General features: G+C 33.2%; 1 protein-coding gene and 1 pseudogene across 3 annotated transcripts in view; both read left to right on the forward strand.

Moving 5' to 3' along the window:
* Positions 1-306: 306 nt before the first annotated feature.
* On the forward strand, positions 307-1053 carry LOC149548219 (fatty acid elongase 3-like; annotated as a pseudogene).
* Positions 1054-13038: 11985 nt separating this feature from the next.
* The window catches only part of LOC149548220 (uncharacterized), a 162077-nt gene continuing 154149 nt past the window's right edge, over positions 13039-20966 (forward strand). For all 3 annotated transcript variants that reach the window (XR_016354004.1, XM_089792263.1, XM_089792264.1), the window contains exon 1: positions 13039-13988. Coding sequence is in view for 2 of the 3 variants with exons in the window: in XM_089792263.1 (XP_089648389.1) it covers positions 13116-13988 (873 nt within the window). In the remaining variant the exon portion in view is untranslated. The remainder of the gene's footprint in view (positions 13989-20966) is intronic.

Below are 20966 nucleotides of genomic sequence, written 5' to 3' on the forward strand. Positions count from 1 at the left end.
CTTCTGCATTGTTATCTTGTGTTGTTTGAAATATTAAAAAAATAGTTCAAGAATCGGTAAACATTGAATCATGTTAGGTAATTTCTCTTAGGCTCCCAAGTGGGGAGTTACACATTTTTGTAATCTTTGTCGAGTCGATTGAGTACTCAAGCAAGATGAATGCTCTTGTCATTGAATAATCAATTTCACATTTGAAATGAAAACAATACACAATGATTTTCTTTTCACTTTGGGACCCTTTAAAACATATGAACTCTCTAGAATTTTTGTACCAAATTGAATTGTAGAATTTTGAGGTAATGAAAAATTGTGGGAACTTCATCTCTATTATGTTATTCCAACAAAATGCAGAAATTGGATCCTTGACAGGTCTTTCTCCATCAAAATGAATTGAGGGCAATTTGAGGTACTAGTTTTCTCAGTACCTAACAATTTCCCACTTCAAATGAGACCATAATATTTGTGGATCCTCTATTTTTTTCTTCCCTTCTCCATATTCATCTACCTCTTTCTTCTTCTCTTCCTCAATTTGATCATGGAATTGAGGATAAAACCTATGCCCTTGGGCCTAATCTCTGCAACCTATAATTCTCTCATGTTGATCATGCATGTGATCATTTTAGTTGTGTGAAGAGATGACATGGCTAAGGAGAAAGAATAGTGCAACAAAACTAATTTTGTTTTTTCCTCTTGTAACTCGTTATGCAAGAAGAGTTTTCTTCTAGTCATATGTTTTCTACCTCACCAAATTCTATGAACTGTTGGACACATTCATTATGATTTTGGGGATTTTTTTTTTGTGAAATTCCCTCAAATCTTGAGCAGGACAGTACCCATATTTGTGGGTTTCTTCTGGTTGAAATTCTCCTAGTCTGTTAAGATTTTGTGCATCTGAGTAACACTATTATGAATGTGATCTCGTGCTCTATTTTCTTCAGTGGGGGTTTTAGGGGATTGAATTGTTCTCCACAGTGTACAAGACTTGCAGGATATTGTAGAATGGTCAAGGTGGGGGTGGCATCTTCAACAAGTATGCGGATTGTGTGGCCTTAAGCTTTCCCATTTTCTTCTACTCTATAATTCTACTATAACTAGAAGTTTCCACTTTTCTAGAAAGATCTGAGGCATTATCAAATAAATCATATAAATCAAAAGGCTTTGTTGGTTTTTAAAATTATGAATTTATTTGTAATATATATAAAATTTCTCCTTACTATTTTTGTTCTTAACTAATGAAATTAAAGATAAATAACGATAAATGAGTTTTTTAATATTTTTAAAAATGTATAAATGTATAAACATTATATATATATATATATATATATATATATATATATATATATATATATATATATATATATATATATATATATATATATATATATATATATATATAAATTCCTTGAATGTTATTGGCTGAATTATGGTTGAGGTAATTGATTATAGGCATTTAATGGATCTAATGTGTAAGTATCATATGAGGAACTAATAATAAAACATCTTTGACTACAAAGTTGAGTCTGAAAATGCAAACATAAATGAATTTGAAAGCATAAACAAGTAATATAAATAAATATGTACCTTAACATTCAAAAGAAAAAAAAAATATAAAACATTATTGTGAATAGTCAATACCTAAATTCAACGTTGAATTTATAATTAGCATTTTAAATAATGCATTGTATTGGTGTGTAATTCAAGTTTTAGTAATAAGGCTGATTTGGAAAGTTAGTAAAATCTAGATACAAATTAGTTTTTTTGTTGGTGGATAATTGAGATAATGGAACATTAATAAAATAGTGAAAACTTTAATAGATGCTAGCTAAAACAATGGTCAAATGAGGCACAAACACTCCCTTTTAATACCTAGCATGTAATTTGAATACTTTTAATATATGATAAATTATGCAAAATGATTAGTTAAAGTGGGCCACAAAAACCTACAATTTCAATATTTGAATTTAAAAAGATAAATATTAAATTTCATGATGTGAAATTAAACTATGTTCAATATTAGATAGTTTCACGCTAAAAGGTGGAACAACAAAGAAGAAGACTTTTAACATCCAAGAGGCTAAAAATGTCTTATGGGATAATCAATGTTATCATTTTATCTTCTACAATTCAATCCTTTTCATATTCAAGGAGGTGATGAGTTTATGCACCCTAAAATGGCTGCCTAGACTATGGGCCCCCATTATTCAATTTATCAATCTATCAATTTTTTTGAATACATAGTTTGTAATATTTTATTAAATCAATTTAAATCAATTTTCTTGATCAAATTTGATTATTTATTTTTCTAAGGTTGATCATCTTATCCTAAGTCTTGCTTAATCAAAAGAAAATCTCCCTTTTAATTAAATAAAATAAGTCCCCATTTAATTAAACAAAAACCTTTCTTTTAATTAAATTCATCCACATTTAATTAATTAAGAGAAAACCCTCTTTTTAAATTTAATTAAATATTATTATTTTTAATTAAAAGAACTTGCTCCCTTTACTTAAATATCTCTTTGTGATAGAAAAATGAAATTAAATAAATAAAAATTAAACCCACTTGAAAAAGGAAATAAAATAAATCTTTAAAAAAAAATTTCTCTACACTTAAATGCACATATCTCTAAGTGGGATTCCTCTTTTTTCCTCTTTCCACTTTCTTCTCAAACACTCCTCTTTTCTCTTTGGTGGAATTTTGTCTCACATGGATCAAACTCTATTATCCCATATTGATTGTGAGAAGCCTCTCACCTCCATATTTTTTTTTATAAGGGAGAGCCCTCTCCTCATTTTTGACATCCACAATTATGCTATTGTTATGCTTTAGAGAGCGATTTTTGGAGGAGTTTGAATACTAAATCTTTTTGTGGAGAACTTCTACCTTCTTGTCTTCTTCTCTCTTGCATCCATGGATTCGATCATGAGGTTTCATCCTTGCATTTTCATATTAGCTTACATCCATATTTGTTTTCATAGATTAGTATTGCATTGTTATTACATTTCCTTTCTTGCATTGTTTTGCATTGTTATCATATAGATTAATTTTCACCTCCATTTGTATGCATTTTGGATCATTGAATTTTTTTTTCATGGTGTACTTGCATGGGCACAAACTAGGTCAAATAGAGGGTCTTCATTACAAACCCTTGCACTCCATGAATAGAGAGCTATGAACCACCATTTGAGACCTCATTTTTGAGCAATCTTGGATATAATGACTCATAGAAGTGTGCCCACATTTTAGGCATACATTTTTGATGTGCACCATGGGGCAAACCACCTTTACTTTTTGATTTTGGATTTTTTGGAGTTAACCCCCTTGTACATATATGTTTGGAGACTGAAAAATTTTAGATTTGAAAGATTTTATCATATCTCCCAAACGGCTAGGTATTTTAATCTGAATTTTTTTTTGCAAGGTGGTGACATATCAGAAAAGCTTCAGTCCAATTTTTAGATTCTTCCAAAGTATTTTCAAATTTTTATATTTTTTTCTTTATTTTTAATGAAAAATCATTTAAAGGAGCAAGTTAGCACATTTTCAAAAAAAAATACATTTTTGGAAAGGTCTCTAAATTATAAATAGGGTTGATTCTTTGTGTTTTGATTTTATAGATTATATTAGGGCTTAATAATTTGATTTGCAAAAACTAGTCTATTTTGACAAAATGGCTCCCTAGGGCACAAATAAAAAGATATTTTCAAAATTTTGACATTTTTGGTAAGCTCTCTAATTTTTGACTAGGGTCATTTTTTTGAATTTATGGTTCTAGATCCGAATTCATATCATATAGGTCCAATCTTGTTGACTAAGTTAAAAATCATGATTAAATTGCACTTTATTTGTATAAATTTCAATGCATGATATGAGTTGTCATTTTTCATGGAATTAAATAGTTCAATATATTTTCATGTGAATTTTCATATTTCTTTATGATTTCATGCACTTGGTTGAAGTTTGTGAAGGTAACTTGGAGGTCTAAAAAGCAAAAAATGGAAAAAATTGGAAAGTGTGAAATCAAAGTGCACACATTCCAAACCTTCTCATTTGAATTATAAAAAGTGATCATTGTGTTCTTTTTCATTGTGCAATAATTTTCTTTCTTTTGTCAAATTTTTTGGTGTGTCTTTCCAACATTGAAAAAATGGCTTAAAATGAATCATTCACATTTGGATTTGAGCTTAAAATAAAAAACCCCTTTTGTCTTTTAATCCCCAAGATTTTCTTATTGATGTTTTCTTCTTGCATCCTTGTTAAAGAGTTTGAGGGGAACCTATATAAGGGATTTTGATTTTTTTTAGGGGGGCTGCCTAGAGAAGTGATCACTCTAGGGGACGACCTCAACTCCCGTGTTCCGGTAGAGCATAAATAACATGACTTGAATCTAAAAACAGGTCTCTTGGAAGTAGCAATATTGTCAATCTTGGCTAAGCCCCAAAGAACTTTATACCTTTGGGAAGTGAAGGTGGAGATTGGGTTACCATTTCCCCTTGGTTGTTTAGCAGTATTCTCTTTAATCTAAGGATTTGTGCCTCACGTACCTTGCCTATATCAAGGACATCCCCTAGTTGAGTTGGTGCATCCTTATAGAAACCTGAATAGGTTGTTGGTGTGTTTGATGTGCTTGAATGTTTAGAACCTTCCTCAATTTGAACAAAAGGGGACACATCCATCAAATTGAGCCTTAAGGATTCTTTCCTTTTATATGCTTTCAAAACCACTATGGACTTCAAACCTTGTGCTACCAAACCTTAGTTGAGTCTAGCTAGTTATGAGTTCTCTTGTGCCATTCAAAAGTATCTAGACCTACCTACCAAACCTCAATCAGGTCTAGATGATTATGAGTTCTGCTATGCCATTAAAAAGTATCTAGACTTACCTACTAGTTTCTCTTTTTCAAGGTCTACATCATCTACTCCAAGACATCAGTTGTCTTCATCTTATAGATCCAAAGACCTCTTGAGAGAGAAAGTGAGTAATAAATCCTTTGAGAATATTCTAATATTTCATGATGGACCTATCTTTGATCGAGTTGAGAATGACAAAAAATTTCCTAGCTATACTTTTGAGAGAACTTTTACTCCTTTGGGATATTCATATGACATGGTGGTTGAGATCTTAGTTGCAAAAAAGACCATTACTTTACCATACAAATTTTTTACACCTTATGAACCTAAGGTAAAACCTTATTGGTGGAGAGATGATCATTATTATGGTTACCATACATGAAAAGGTCATAAAATTGAAGATTGTATTGCATTTAAACGTATAATTCAAGATCTTATTGATGACAGAATCATTGATGTTGAAATTCCTAAAGACCTATGTAATGAAGATGCTTCTCTTGAGCAAGATCATGTTGATGAACCTATGTCTAGTGATGGTTTCCTTGATACCTCTATTTCTTCCAATACTTATTCATGTCCCAAAACTTCAAAGCTATCCAACATTCTTCCATCAAACAAAGGTCCTAATTCTTATCATGCAGTTCCCTATAGTTATCCTCAAGAAACCCAAGCTAATCTACACTTGGATGGAAACCCTTTTTATGCTTCTAAGACTAAACATCCTCAACCTTCATGCGACGCTATGTCTACTATGCCCAATTTAGCTAGTCTTTCATTACCCCTTCAAGATCCCATCATGCAAACCTCATATACTCCCTTGTCCTTAGAAGTGGATCCATGTCAAGAGGACTCTCAAAAAGATAAAAATAAAAATGCCAAGAAAAATCAAGATCAAGAACCCCTTCATCTCCTTCAAGATGTCACCCCTCCATATCCTATGTCTTATCCACCTCCTAATTATGATGAAGACACTACTTCCACTATTTCCTTTGAGCTTACTAAAAATTGTGAAGAAAGTTCTATGCCTATTTTATCCAAAGAAACTTGTCAAGATCAAAGAATCCCTTCTTGTTCTACTTCTACATATTCACTTCAAAACTATGCTCAACCTTCAAATAATCTTATTAAAAAGTGTTTCTCCTATTAAAGATACTCATGAGTCTATTGATGGCCTTGGTCATATTGCTTACTCTAAAGATGCTAATATCCCTATTCGCTATCCCTTTGCATCTCCTAAATCTATCCTTGGTCCTTATCCGTCAAAGATAAAGCCTTCAAACCTTCCATCTATTTTGGGACCATATGTTCCTCCACATCCTACTTTCACTCCTATCTCATCTCCTAACTCTCCTATCATACCTTGAGATCAACAAAGACACTCATCCTTGATGAATTCTCATTCATCTATCCATATGAACCAGTCATATAATCCCTATTCATCCACAAATCCCAAGTCTTTTGGAAGCAATTTGGATGATCAATTTAAGAAAAAACAAAAAAATCCATTTAAAAATGAATATCACTATGTCCCATCTAATCGACATTTGAATGAAAAGAAAGAACATTTATTCAAGAGACCACAAAGGTCTACTACCCAAAGAGCTAAATCAAAGCAAATATGGGTTCCTAAATCCATCATTGAAGAAATGCGTTCTAAAGCATCCAAAGGAAAAGAAAGATCTAAAGCTATATGGATTCCCAAGTCTCTTTTGAAAAATTTAAATATTGAAAATATTTCAAAGTTGGCATTCAAGCTTCCAAAGGCTTCTACTCCATCTTCTTCCAAAAATCTTCCTAAGAAGCTTCCAAAGATTTCCACTCCATCTCCTTCCAAAATTCTCTTACTTCCTCATACATCTAAACCTCAAACTATTTCCTCCATGATTACTCCATCATTTCACAACCCTTCAAGTTGTGTGTCAATGTTGATCTTGCCTACTTTCTCACCTACCCTTATACAATATTTTCAAGCCTACACTTACTTGCTATCCATATTCCTTCTATCTTTCCAAAGCATTAAAACTTGTCCTCCATATACATTATCTACCATCTCCTTTTCATCACTCTATTAATATCCTTGAGCATACCTTTCTATGGACTTGGCTTATCATGACTCATCTTTCCTATAGGAGCACTATTTAAATTGAAAAAAGATTGACTTCTTTCAAAAAATTAAAAAAAAAAAAATTCAAAAAAATTTGCAAAAAAAAAATTAAAAAAATAGAAATTAAAAATGAAAAATTTGAAAATGTGCCTTAGTGAAAACTTGGTAATCAGGCACCTTGGTAGCAAAAGTAAAGAGAAATAAATTCATCCTATGGTGAAAACCACTCCCTCGTGGCACCTTGGATAAGTACCATGATGAAAACCTGCTAATCAGGCATCATGTGTAGTTCTTTTACATCTTTTATCCATTATGTCTTCTCTCTTTGATCTTGATAATGTTGACCTATAGATGAACATTTGGTTATTTTTTGAGCTATCTTATGATGATCTTGTTCTCATTCCTTTCATGTTTAGCCTTCATATCTATTTTCCTCCATTCATTCTAGTCTTTCGCTATCCTTTTCCCATTTACCCCTTTGGTCTTGATCTAATAAAAAATAGTAAAATACGATGCTATGAAGCCTTTTGACATGTCTACTCATTTGGATTACATCTTTTCTACTTATACATTATGCTTTCATGAATTATCCTATGTTGGCCTTTCATTTCTTGTCTAAATGTGCTTTACATGATAATTTTTCCCTAGCTTGGGTACTATTGAGGAGTTTTCCCTTGAGGATTTCTTCCCTTTATTCTTCTTCATTCTCTTGTCTTTCATTTCTTCCACCAATTTTCTAATCACTCTTGTCCTCCACCTTGCTAGACATTGAGACTGCACGATGTGATCTTGCTTGAGAGTTTGATGCTCGTTTTGTCTGGGGGCATTGTATATTATTTGTACATATTTATTGATCTTGAAAAAATATTTAAAAATGATATATTTCAAAAATCTAAAAAAATGATATATTGTGGAAATTCAAAAAATTGAAAAATGTCCTTAAAAAATGTTCATCTTAGTAATAAGCGCTTTGATGTATCTCCAAAAAAAATTATATATTCCAAAAATACAAAAAAAATTAAAAATTCAAAAATTCAAAAAAAAGAAGAAAAAATGCCTTGGTGAAAACTTAGAAATAGGCACCTTGGTAGCAAAAATACAATTTTTTTTTTTTAAATAAAAATTTTTGAAAAAAAAAATCGAAGTGGTGAAAACCTAGAAATGGGCGCTACTTGACGCCTTTGCACCCCTGTTTCTTAGTGTGCATCATCGACACTTGGCCTTTCTCCATCATGCCTTGTCCTTGTTGCCTTGGTTGGGAATTGGTCTTTGTCTAGGGGGCATACTTGTGTTAGCTTTGGTCTCTTGGATGTGTTAGTCTTTAGGACACCTCACAAACAGTGTTTTTCAACACCACCCTAGTTGTATTCCCTTGATGTCGAGTGTTTTTCAACACTTATTGGTTTGGTCTTACCCAGTTTTGTCATATTATCTTTCTTGTTTGCAAGCATTTGATCCTTATCTTTGGAACTAAGTATTACTTAACACGCTGAAATTTTCAACGCAACACTTAATGCTTCACTTATGTCATGATCTTTTCTTTGTGTGCTGCCTGTTATTGATTTTTGTTGAGTGTCCTTGTCTGATTAGTCTCTCCAGGATGCATAGCTAGAGGACTTGGGGCATGGGGCATGTTTTTATTTTTTTTCTACTTGTGGGTGTGGTCTTGAAACTCTAGAGTGTCTCTTGTTGTCCCCTTGAAACACTTAGGAGATTTGAGACATCATCCTTGATTGTTTTTGCACAACTGTTCTTCTGGTCATCGTGGCATCTATGCCTTGATGCGAGCATGGTTTTGCTACATTAAATTAGGTAAGCTAACATCAAAGTCATCTTGAACTTTATGTCTTTGATACTTATGTTAGAATCTTTCCACATTCCAATCCGATATAAATCACATTCATATCTTCATAGTTGTGTTTGTGACTAGTGATGATTGTGTGATTTCTCAATGTCCGTTAATAATGGCCCAATGATAAAAATGAGTTCTTTTACATTCCCTAATGAATGATGAACACAAAATCCTATGTTACAATTTCTCTTTTGCAAATACACATTTGCATTTTCATGTAGCTTGCATCATTATACTTCATGTTAGTTGCATTTTTAGGCTGCATTATGAGTTTGAGAGGGTTTTCCCTTCATCTTTCTTGTGGACTTTTAATCAACTATGGTTATATTTTGATCTTCATTTCCTTATCTCAAGATCTCAATTGAAATTTCTATCTTAAACAATTGATTGATTTTAGGGCATTATATATTCTTCTTTCTATTTCTTTCCATCTCTTCCAAACTTCTATCTTCCATTTGCTTTTACCCCATTTCTTTTCTTCTAATTCACCTTTGGGGCCTAATATTTCATGCTTGATGGTCTACCTTGGTTCTCTAATTCTTATATCTTTTATCTTACATCAAGAACTTTATCTTTTGTTCAATTTTATCAAATTTATCAATTTGTTGTTTCTCCTCTATCTCATTTTGATTTCGATCATGAGGGGGCAATACCTATCGACTTCAATCCTTGATTCAGTTTTATCAATTTTATCCTTGACTTTTTAAAGTCAAAATTTATTTGTATTTTTTGTCCTAATGTGTTCCCAAATCGACCACGCATTTAAGTTGTTTTGTGATCCCAAATTGACCTCACACTTCAATTTCTTTCTTTGACTACATGTGTTCCCAAATCGATCACACATTAGTCAAAGAGGGGCAAATGTATGCACCCTAAAATGGTCGCCTAGACTATGGGCACCCATTATTCAATCTATCAATTTATCAAATTTCCTGAATCAATGGTCTGTAATATTTTATTAAATCAATTTAAATCAATTTCCTTGATCAAATTCAATTATTTATTTTTCTAAGGTTGTCATTTTATCCTAAGTCTTGTTTAATTAAAAGAAAATCTCCCTTTTAATTAAATAAAATAAGTCCCCATTTAATTAAAAAAAAACCTCTCTTTTAATTAAATTCATCCACATTTAATTAATTAAGAGAAAAACCTCTCTTTTAATTTAATTAAAAGAACTTGCTCCCTTTTAATTAAATACAATTCCTACTTGAATATCTCTGCGTGATGAAAAAAGAAATTAAATAAATAAAAATTAAACCCACTTGAAAAAGGAAATAAAATAAATAATAAATAAAATAAATTTTAATTTTTTTTTTTTTCTACACTTAAATGCACATATCTCTAAGTGGGATTGCTCTTTTTCCCTCTTTCCACTTTCTTCTCAAACACTCCTCTTTTCTCATTGGTGGAATTTTGTTTCACATGGATCAAATTCTATTATCCCATATTGGTTGTGAGAAGCCTCTCACCTCCATATTTTTCTTTATAAGGGAGAGCCCTCTCTTCATTTTTGACATCCATGATTATGCTATTGTTATGCTTTGGAGAGCGATTTTTGGAGGAGTTTGAATACTAAAGCTTTTTGTGGAGAACTTCTATCTTTTTTTCTTCTCTCTTGCATTCATGGCTTCCATCATGAGGTTTCATCTTTGCATTTGCATATTAACTTAGATCCATATTTGTTTTCATAGATTAGTATTGCATTACTATTACATTTCCTTTCTTGTATTGTTTTGCATTGTTATCATATAGATTAGTTTTCATCTCAATTTGCATGCATTTTGGATCCTTGAATCTCTTGTTTCATGGTGTACTTGCATGGGCACAAATTAGATCAAACTGAGGGCCTTCATTACAAACCCTTGCACTCCATAAATAGAGAGCTATGAGCCACCATTCGAGACCTCATTTTTGAGCAATCTTGGATATAATAACTCATAGAAGTGTGCCCACATTTTAGGCATACAATGAGTACCTCCAACTTCTCAACAATCTTCTCATTGAATAATTTAATGTAAGTAACAATTGATATAGTATTAACATGTTTCACCCTAAAGTTCTTGAATGTATAAAACTCCATAGAAAAGTATTTCTTGATTATCTTATCAAGATTACAAAAATACACATCCTATCTTCCCACGCTCCTTTAGAACTTCTCCACTACCTTGTTTCACATTGAAGTTCATAAGGGTCCATTTAGATCATAGATTTGAGTGGGAATTGGAATTTGGGGAAATATGGATTTAGTATCCCCATTCGACCCCCAAAACAAGAATTCTGTCTCCCCTCAAAATACTTGTCATTTGGAATTCCTGTTTTAATTCCCATTTTAAATTCTATTTTTTGAAAATGAGGATTTCAACTAAAGTGAATTTTAATCGAGTTTGACATCCGGATGCCCATTTGAGAGCACCTATTTTTGCACTTATTTTTTTGAAATTTAATTGAGTTGTGATCGAGAGAGTGAGGCATTTCAAGAAATGATACCCTTTGCATCTACTTCAGGCACCCCTTGAATGCCATTTTGTAAAAATTAGCAGGTGCCGCTTGAATAAATTAGAAAGATTATTGTAGAAATTTGTACAAATATATATATTTTTAAATTGGGGGAAAAGTTTTAGCTATTGTTGCACCTGCTCATATCGTTGGATTAAATAAAATAACTAGTGCCATACATATCTAATTTCTTTCGTCTTTCTTTTAACTTTTTCTTGAATGTTTATTTTGCAATGAACATCAACATTTTTGGCATGTGTGGAGTTGGAAGCACCATGAACATGACTGTGAACAAATTGGAGACATGAATCGCCTTTCTCACTATAACTTTTATATTCATTTTTTGAACCATATATTCGTGTTTTGAACCAAATAGGCTTGGAATAACGAATTCCAAATATCAAATATTTTTGCATTTGAACCAAACAGTCCCTAAATAAATTCCAGAAATCGTAGTATGAATTTTAAGTTCTAGAATCACAAATCAAGGATTTTAGATTCCAATCCCTAAATCATATTCCAGGAACCAAACATGCCCTAAGAGTTAGTTCTTAACTAAACAATTAACATCTTAGATCTCCATGGAATAATATTAGGGCTATGTATACTTTTTGGTGATAGTTGCATGTGGGGTCAAACTCTTCAAGATAATATCTTCTCTCTCCAACACTTTACCCCATATTTGCTTGTAAACCTATATGTTACAAAAATCTTTATTTCTTTGCTATTCACAAGGGCATGCATTCAAGTAAATATTCCATTTATTCATCCATTTTTGTTTGCCTTCAACCAAGTCGCATTCCTTTCACTCATGTTGTTAATGAGACTAACTTGACCAATTTGTCAATTTCTAAAACCATTACTTCAAAAGAAGCTACCCCTACTCTACTAAGTATAATCTCATAAAAACTGTTTTTTATTTTGAAATTATAATTGAACACCTTTTAAGTTTTCTAATTTTATTTTGCTTTAAATTAGTCTATAATTTATGACCATAAATCATCAATACAAAACTAAACCCCACTCCCCCACACCAAAATAAAAATTAGTTACTAATTTTTGAGTCTCATAAAATTAAGGTTCCATGTATTTCAAAAAACTTATAAAACTTTTACCCTTTTAAAATTCCTATTTGTAAAGTCTCCTATTAAAATTCTTCATTCTAAAAGTGGACATGCTATCCTCCCACAAAATAGTACAGAAAACAAAACGAAGTCAAATTTTTTATTTATTTATTGTTTTTAACTATAAACTCTGCAAACCATGCAAACCATGAAGCTCAAATGCTGAAATTTTCACAAAAAAATTCTTAATGTTTTCGATCTTTTGAAAATTGGTCAATTGTACATTTTTGTGGAAGGATAGCCACGTTCTTCTAAAACCTTCTTCAACGAATTTGAACTAGAAACCCAAAAAATCCAAATGACATTAATTTTTTCATTTATTTAAAAAATAACATTTCCGCCTTCTCAAGGTGCTCTCGTGTGATCTTCTTGAATAAACCTGTTGAAATCATTGTGATATTGCTATCAAAATTTAATGTGTAATTTTGAGTCAAACTCATTGACGCATATTTCATGAATAGTGATTCAACATGAATCCATCTCTCATGAGAATAAATGAAACACTTATGCATAATTATTAAATTCAAATAAAAAATTAGTAATAATACGAAGTGCTGGCTTCAGAACAGAACTAATGATGTGAGACGAGGCTTATGCACTTTATCCATTATGATAATAATGGCAGAAATTATCCGCATATTATTGTTACCAAAGCAGGATATGTCGAGGGTGCGAAGGCATTTGTTGGGTTATGTTGGCCAATTTCAGTCAGGGTGGAATGGGTATGGGTATGATTTGGAAGCCCTCCTCCTTTCCTCAGCCGTGTGGGGTTGCAGGGGGCATTGGCAGCGCTTATCGAGCTTGCAGGCTTCAGCCACGCACCCCTTTAAACAATTTGCAACAGGGAAAACACATAAATATTATACTTGGTTGTAAAATGATGGAGAATCAAGAGTTATCGAAGGATTATAGAGCAGAAAAAATCTATGCACAACGATCAATAGTAGATGCATTTTTACAGGGAAATGTCAACTATAACAATTCACCACAAGGAAGCTGGAATGGAAAAGATATTCATACTAAAGTAAGCAAGTTGGATGGGAGTACAGGGAGGGATGAGAATTCCGGGCAGTTTTCTAGCATTAAATCCGAGGACAGTCGGAAAGAGGCTGAGTTGAGTTCGTCCTTTGAAAGACAACAAAAAGAAGAGGACTATTCGGACAGAAAAAATGGAATTCAATTCCCCAGAGGCGGGATTGATAATAGCCAAAATGAGATGCGTATGGGCCAGGATGGTTCCCAAGAGAGAGCTAGTTATGTGAATGGTGGCATCCATGGCAAGCAAAACTCTGAAGGTGACTTTCTTGATCTAGCTAGGCAGTCAAGTATTGCTGATACGATTGCACGGGAATCTTTAGCAGGCGACGGGGTTTCTAGTGGAAGTAAGCTATCTGAAGATGAAGCTGAGCTTCCCGACGAGAGCCTCATAGTGAATTCTGGTAGGGAGTTGGCCTTTCGGAAGCAGGCAGTGAAGAGATCAAGCCTCATTGCCAAGCAAGTAATCAGCAAGGCATCTGCACTTACCATGGGATTTGTTTCTCAGCTTTGGGTGGACACGAGCTCTGTAAGTGCTTACTGTTGCAATATTAGATTGTTTCTAATATTGAACTGATTCTTTCTTAAAATTATTCTTTCCTAAACTAATTCTTTTCTAAATTATTTTTTCCTAAATTGATTCTTTCCTGTCATGTAGCTTTCTTACAGCTGTTTCCTTTCCTATAGCTTTATGCATTTGGCACACAACTATATATGTACCTGTACAGTTTTATGTCAGTATAATGAATGGAAAATATTCCTCTGAATTTCTGTTTTTTCAAGTCTTACGTCTTCTATTGGCAATACAACTGCATCATATTTTTAAGCATATTATACTTGAAAACGAAAAACCTTATAAATTGGCTCATACAAGCATTTGGATAAAATCGCGTAGGAGGTTTTGAATCATCAGTTCAGCTCACAATCAGGTAGCCACTGTTATATTGAAGGAAGATGAGACACGATTGCAGAAAATAGTGCTTTAAACATATAATTTTAGCGGCGATCAATGATGTGAAAGATTATCCAGGAAAAGAGAACATAAGATGTTAAATGAATTAGTCGTCGTCCCAATTTAATAATTTTAACTGTTAATTTACCTTATGTATTTGCCATTTTCCTGGTTATTAGGTCATTTTTATAGAATTGATACGATTGCAGAAAATAGTGTTTTAAACATATAATTTTAGTGGAGATCAATGATGTGAAAGATTATCCAGGAAAAGAGAAAATAAGATGTTAAATGAATTAGTCGTCGTCCCAATTTAATAATTTTAACTGTTAATTCACCTTATGTATTTGCCATTTTCCTGGTTATTAGGTCATTTTGATAAGAAGTCTCCATAAGTGACTTAACCACAACCCTTTATGGATATCCAGAATGTGGTAAAGTTTGGTAATTACAATTGTCCATCTTAAACGGGTTTAATAATAAATGGCTCTCCTGGGCTGAGATTTTAGTGTCTTAAATGCAAATATGATCTTTGGATTTAAAATAGAGTTCTTGCAATGCTGAATTGACAATGCTAGTCTGGTTATATCCAGAAAGCTTTCCATAAATGGGTAAATCTCGTGCCCGACCATATATTTTAGGATAGAGTTTGTAAATTGAATGGAGAAAGTGTCCTTGACAGTGATTGCTTCTAGACTTGTAAAGCGAGCATTATTCATACTTCTCCCAAACCTTTTCTTCAGGCTGGTTAATATTGACGACAGCCATTTGTTTGTTTCTATTTAAAGATCATACCTACACACAGTATTTTATCAATCTAGCATAAGTCAGCTCATTTTGTATAATTTCTTTGCACTGATTGTGCTTTCGGTACCAAAGGGATTCTATAAACACATTGTAGGTGGTACACCCTTTAAATTGTAATCCACAAATATTTGGGATGCTGCAACTTTCATCATGGATCCCAGGCATTCTTAATCATGATCTGGGAGGGTCTCCTTTTGGTCTCAAATTTACCTTGATTGACGGAGGCTCCTTATAGTTTATGTCCTTGATGCTTCTAAATTAATGCCTAGGCTTTTTGTAATGAAATAACTTTAACAAATGAGGAATATAATATGAACTATGCTGCAAATGCTTCACAGTAGCCGGAAGTTATAAGACACTTTGAGGGGCAAACTTCCAAATAACTTCAATGACAACACACTTCACAATATGATGCTAAAAGAAGACTCACTACCTCCTATACATACCCTACTCATGCTACTGAGCTAACTAACTAAATAACAATGTAATAATTATAATATGATTTGATAATAGTTAAACTAGCTATAAGCTGACTACTCATATCAATATGTGTACTCTAGAATTAAGGGCCCAACATCCCCCCTCTCTTCAGAGAAGCATTGTTTTTAATGCTAACCAAGTGTAGATTCTTCTGAATGAACTCTTCAACTTCTTATGTGGCATCTTAACTAGTAGATTCTTCCATTGGATGATATATTAATTGAGTGTTCTAGTCTTCAGCTTCTTTATATGTGTTTGGAGAATTTAACTCTGGTTACAATATGATTCTTCCTTCTTCATCAAGCTCTTGTAATATTGTCTATGAAGGGATGGTATTCCCTATTACTTTTTTCAAACAAGAAACATAAATATCTGGCCATATCTTGCTTATTGGCGGCAACACCACATATCTTTTGTATGATCTGGTATGGGCCAGACTATTTTGGCAACAGCTTACTATTCTTTGATTGTTGCTTCAATGATATATCTTATAAGGTGGCAATCCAAGAACACCGAATCCCCCATTTCAAAGCTTTCTGTAATATGCACCCTTATATTCCTTTCATATTTTTGCTTTGCTTTTGAGCTTAAGAATGTTTAATAGAAGGAATAGAAAGAGCTGATTTATATTGCAACAGATACAATACCATGACAACAAATTTAAAAGAAATGCATGCAATATTCGCTTGTCAAAATCAGTCTGAAACTGAAAGTAACAATACAAAGACAGACTGAACATACCCAGATGGATAAATTTGATTATAAATGCAAATATGACAATACCCATTTATTGGTGATGAAAATTAGTGACTACAGCAATAAGAACCAGTAAGTGAAAGTTCTAGAAACCGCTGATTCTTAACCAAAATGTTCCGAATGGTATGGCTAGGTCTAGAAGTGTCAAACGGAAGCTAAAACCTCTAGTGAATGCATATATCAGCTCGTTATGGCTGCCTATAATTCTCACTGTGAACCTCAACAAGTTATACAGCTTGCTTGGAATGATATTGTCAGCAAAGAAGAAGATTAACCAGCTAAATAGAAGTTTAACCCTCCTCAATCTTGTCCAAAATTGTCCTCTGCAAATCTGATATCCAATTAACTTTGTGAATTTGAAAATGTAAAACTCCAATAAGCCCAAATATGACCTCTAAATAAACTCTCTAAATTATTCTCCATATTGTATCTCTCAACAATATGGAGAATGTTGCTTGCAAGGGGTTTTGCCCTTACAAACTAAAGACGAAAAAGCAATCTCCTCCGTGTAATGTCCCCATTTTTGCAAGCATCAGAGTTTGAGGGATTAGCCTTTTATTGTGATACTCGTAGACTATTTATTGTGGATACAATAGAACATATATATCAAAAATTATATTTATAATTTTTTTATTAACATACTATAATAAATGTATTAAATTAAAATTAGATTTATATAAAAACTAAAGCAAATACTAAAGCCACTATGTGGTTCTAAGGCAGAGGCTTGGCTATGGGAGGGTCTTGTCTTCTTCACAATTTAGTATGTTCCAGTTTGGTCTTTGTTTGACTCATATTGGACTTCATTTGGGCTTAGTTTCATGCACTTGCTGTTTATGGCAAGTAGGGGGATGATTGAGAGAGACCCTTTCTATTTTATGAAAGTGTATTTGGTCGCATGGGGAAATAGTAGGTGTGACTCTTGTTTTAGACAACATAGTTAAAGGATAAGTATTTGGAGAGTTATTATTATTTTTGTAGTCAAATTATTATTAAATCATTAAATGGATTATTATAAAGTTATAATTTAACTTGAGGGTTGAGCCATCATTGGAAGGGACCATTTATTTAATTAATTATAAGCCCAAGTCAAGTATTACATATAAAAGTGCAAGGAGTTGTTATACTTAAATGTTGAAGCCTCTGAAGTAAAAGTGTCTTCATGAAACCATGTGCTAGAGAAGTTATTTATTAAAAGAATCTAATGGAAGCTTCTAATTAATGGTGTGTTGGTGAAGTCAAGTGGATTATAAAAGGTGGCTTCATGAAGCAAATGAAGCTTCCAATTGTCTATTTCCTTTTTATTTGTCTTGGTGAAGAGTTTCTAAGTTGTCTGATTTATGTATTCAACGTCCTTCCTAAAGTATAAGGGTTTTGAGTCTGAATTGTGTATTCTTCCACTGCTGAGGTATAGTGGAAATTGAACTGATTTCTGGACTGAATGATATGTTTTCCCTTTCTGTGGTTACTGTTGCTGGGGGAAAGTGTTTTGGTTGGGAGAATTGTGAGCGATAATTGACCTGCAATTCGCGTCCAAAGGCTCTTTTACTGTACAATCAGGAAGCCAAATTTTTGGCGCTAGATATCTACTGTTGGAAGCTGGTTCAAAGTTAGTTTGACTGGGCACTGAAATGTTTGTACTGGTGAAGACTAGAGCAGTAATTCTGGAGTTTTTGGTAGCAATTTATTTTTGCATTCCTGGGCGTTGATTCCCAGCTTGCACACCCAAGATTTCAGATTGTATTGGCAGGGGAGTTCTGATTCTTTACTGATCGATTTGGTTGCCCTCCATTTTTGCCGTTTCCTATTGTATTGGACGCCAATTTCTCTTGTGCCAGCATGAGTAAGGATTACTAGGTTGGGCTGCTGTGATTGCAACAGTTTGGGCATTCAGACCAGTGGACATGACTGATTTGATTTCAAGCTGCAATTTCTCCGACCAGGTTGAGGCTGCTTGGCTATTGTGGGCATTCAACTTTAGGTCTGCTACAAATTTGTTCCTGGAGCGATCTCACTGCCAGGTTATTCTCTGTAATTGAAATTATTACTGCTGTTTGGTGGAGGTCGAATATAAAAATTCAGATATTGTAAATTCAGATTTTTGTTGAAAGAATTCCATGTGGTATTGAGATGTTTGTCTTACCCAGTGAAAATCAGAATTCTATATGTTTGCTAAAAAGCTAATCTGACAGTGTAAGAGAACAGTTTGGTATTTGTGCTATTTGGGCATAGTTTTGTAGTTGAACAGTTGGGGTACTGTTATTATTACATTGCATCTCAATGTACATATATTGGTTCAATAATTTTTTTTTCTATTTGCGAACCCCTCAAGGTTAGACATTAATCGAAGTGGTGACAAAGCTTGTTTGACGAGTGTTTGACAAAATGCTTAGTTGCCGATTCGTGAAAAGAATCTGATTCGGGTACTTGAATCGGATCAGTGGATTCAGGATTTTTGTTTCTCAATTATGATTTGTGGAGGATTCGTGTATATATATATATATATATACACTAAAAAATAAGAGAAATGTACATAATTCTAAAACTAAATCATTTCATAGTATGATTCTATGATTCTTGTTGATGTTTGGTAGCTTCAGTCGGATAAGCCTATGAATATGTTTAATTATATATGATATATAATTTATATATTTGTTATATTTGAGATATGAGTTCTGATATATATATATAATGTGAGAAATTATATATTGTTATTATATTAGAGAATTTAATACAATGATAATATGTTAATGAATGGACATGACTCTTGACCCTTTCTCTATTATAAATATAAGATCGTTGTCTTTGGAAAGTATATACCGAGATGGCAATACAACTACATTTGCAACGATCCTCAGAAAATCAACATGGTATCAGAGCCAAACTGCAAATGTGAGAAGATTGTAAGGAGTCTTTGAAAAAAATGAATATCGAACTTCAAACTTTCCCAATGTAAAGGATACTATACATAGAGTGTCTAATTTCATTGCACTGAGAGAAAATCAAGGACAAAATCTGCAACTGCATTTATTCCTTCGGTTGGGACAACGATCACTATCACTTATTTTGAATCGACTGGGAGTCACTCTAGCACTGACAGAGGACATTTAAATGCATTTGGATGAAACTTTTATGCACGTTGGAAAGGTCACTCGTGACTGTTCCACCCGTGTCGATAGCTAATGCTGGTTACAAACCATGTAGCTGAACAAAAGCCATAGAGCAAAAAAAGATCACTTGATAATGAATCCGATGGGTTCCCAGTCGCGTCGCCTTTGGAGGAGATAAGATTTCTGGTGTTGCTGCTGGGAATTGCGAAAAGAGATCTGATTCGGGATACGGAGATGGAATATTGCGAGGCGATGAGAAGAGCGGGGCATGACGTGGAGACGATTGTGTCGGAGAACGTGGGGCACTGCTTTTATAAGGAGAGTGCACACAAATGTACACTCGGAGCACTAGAAACTAGCATCGACATCACAATTGTAAAGGAGGGACGTAGGAGTTATAACTACTCCATCTCACGAGTTTGATTACAATGAAGCTCACTCCCTCTCTCAATGGCAAGGCGGAGTAGTGTAGAAGAATTGTAAGAAAACATTCTCCAATAAATTCAAGAAAATGAATAGAGGATAACATTACTTGACATACCAGCATTGCGAGACGAGCACTTTAGACACTATCCATTGAGATTTTATTCGAGGAGGAATTAGAGATAGGCAAATCCAAACAAGTTGATGCAGTTCCCTTTCTGCTAACTTCAAGATTTGCTTTTCTGTACATAGAATTAGAATTAAACAATATACTAGCGTGATGACCACTGAGTGAAGATTGTCCCACAACAGTTTTGGCATATAAGAGGGCAAGTGGTTTATTGTAGAGTGCCAGTGCCTACGTAGGACATCAATCCCTTAAAGGTAAGTGGATGAGTCATGGCAAGTTTCATCACATTAATATAAGGTATTAGTGTTTATACGTATAAATGAAATTTTAATATAATTATACATATTAAATTTCTGAAAATATGTTGTCTATGGGAAAGTCATATATATTAGAAATTAAGTATTGTGTTATCTTAACTTTATTATTGAAAGTAAAGAGAGATGTTAGTAATGGGAATGAGTAAAATTATTAATTTTCTAATTAATGTTGACATTCTTATTTGTATTTCTATACATAAGATCTATGTGCTTTGATCTTTTCCTTCGAGAATGTTATTTCAGGAAAAAGAGGGAGATTGAGACTCAGAGAGAGGTTGATATTTTAGGCAACCTTAGATAATCTTGATCATATTGATTAAGAGGGAGTAAATCATATTTGATGGATTCTCCATGATCAATAAAATCTGGCAAGACGATAATGATTCATGAATATGCCTCATGACTATGTGATTTTAATGGGCCTACCCCTGTGTACATCATGAGGAAGTGATGACTTCCAAATGACCATCACTTGTATTTGGAGAAGTTGTTGTAAGGTGACAATCTTACAATAACTTGTATCATGAGATCT

This window comes from Cupressus sempervirens, chromosome 7 (genome assembly GCF_028749045.1).
Source record: "Cupressus sempervirens isolate cs-2001-9-10 chromosome 7, ASM2874904v1, whole genome shotgun sequence".
NCBI classification, from domain to species: Eukaryota; Viridiplantae; Streptophyta; class Pinopsida; order Cupressales; family Cupressaceae; genus Cupressus; species Cupressus sempervirens.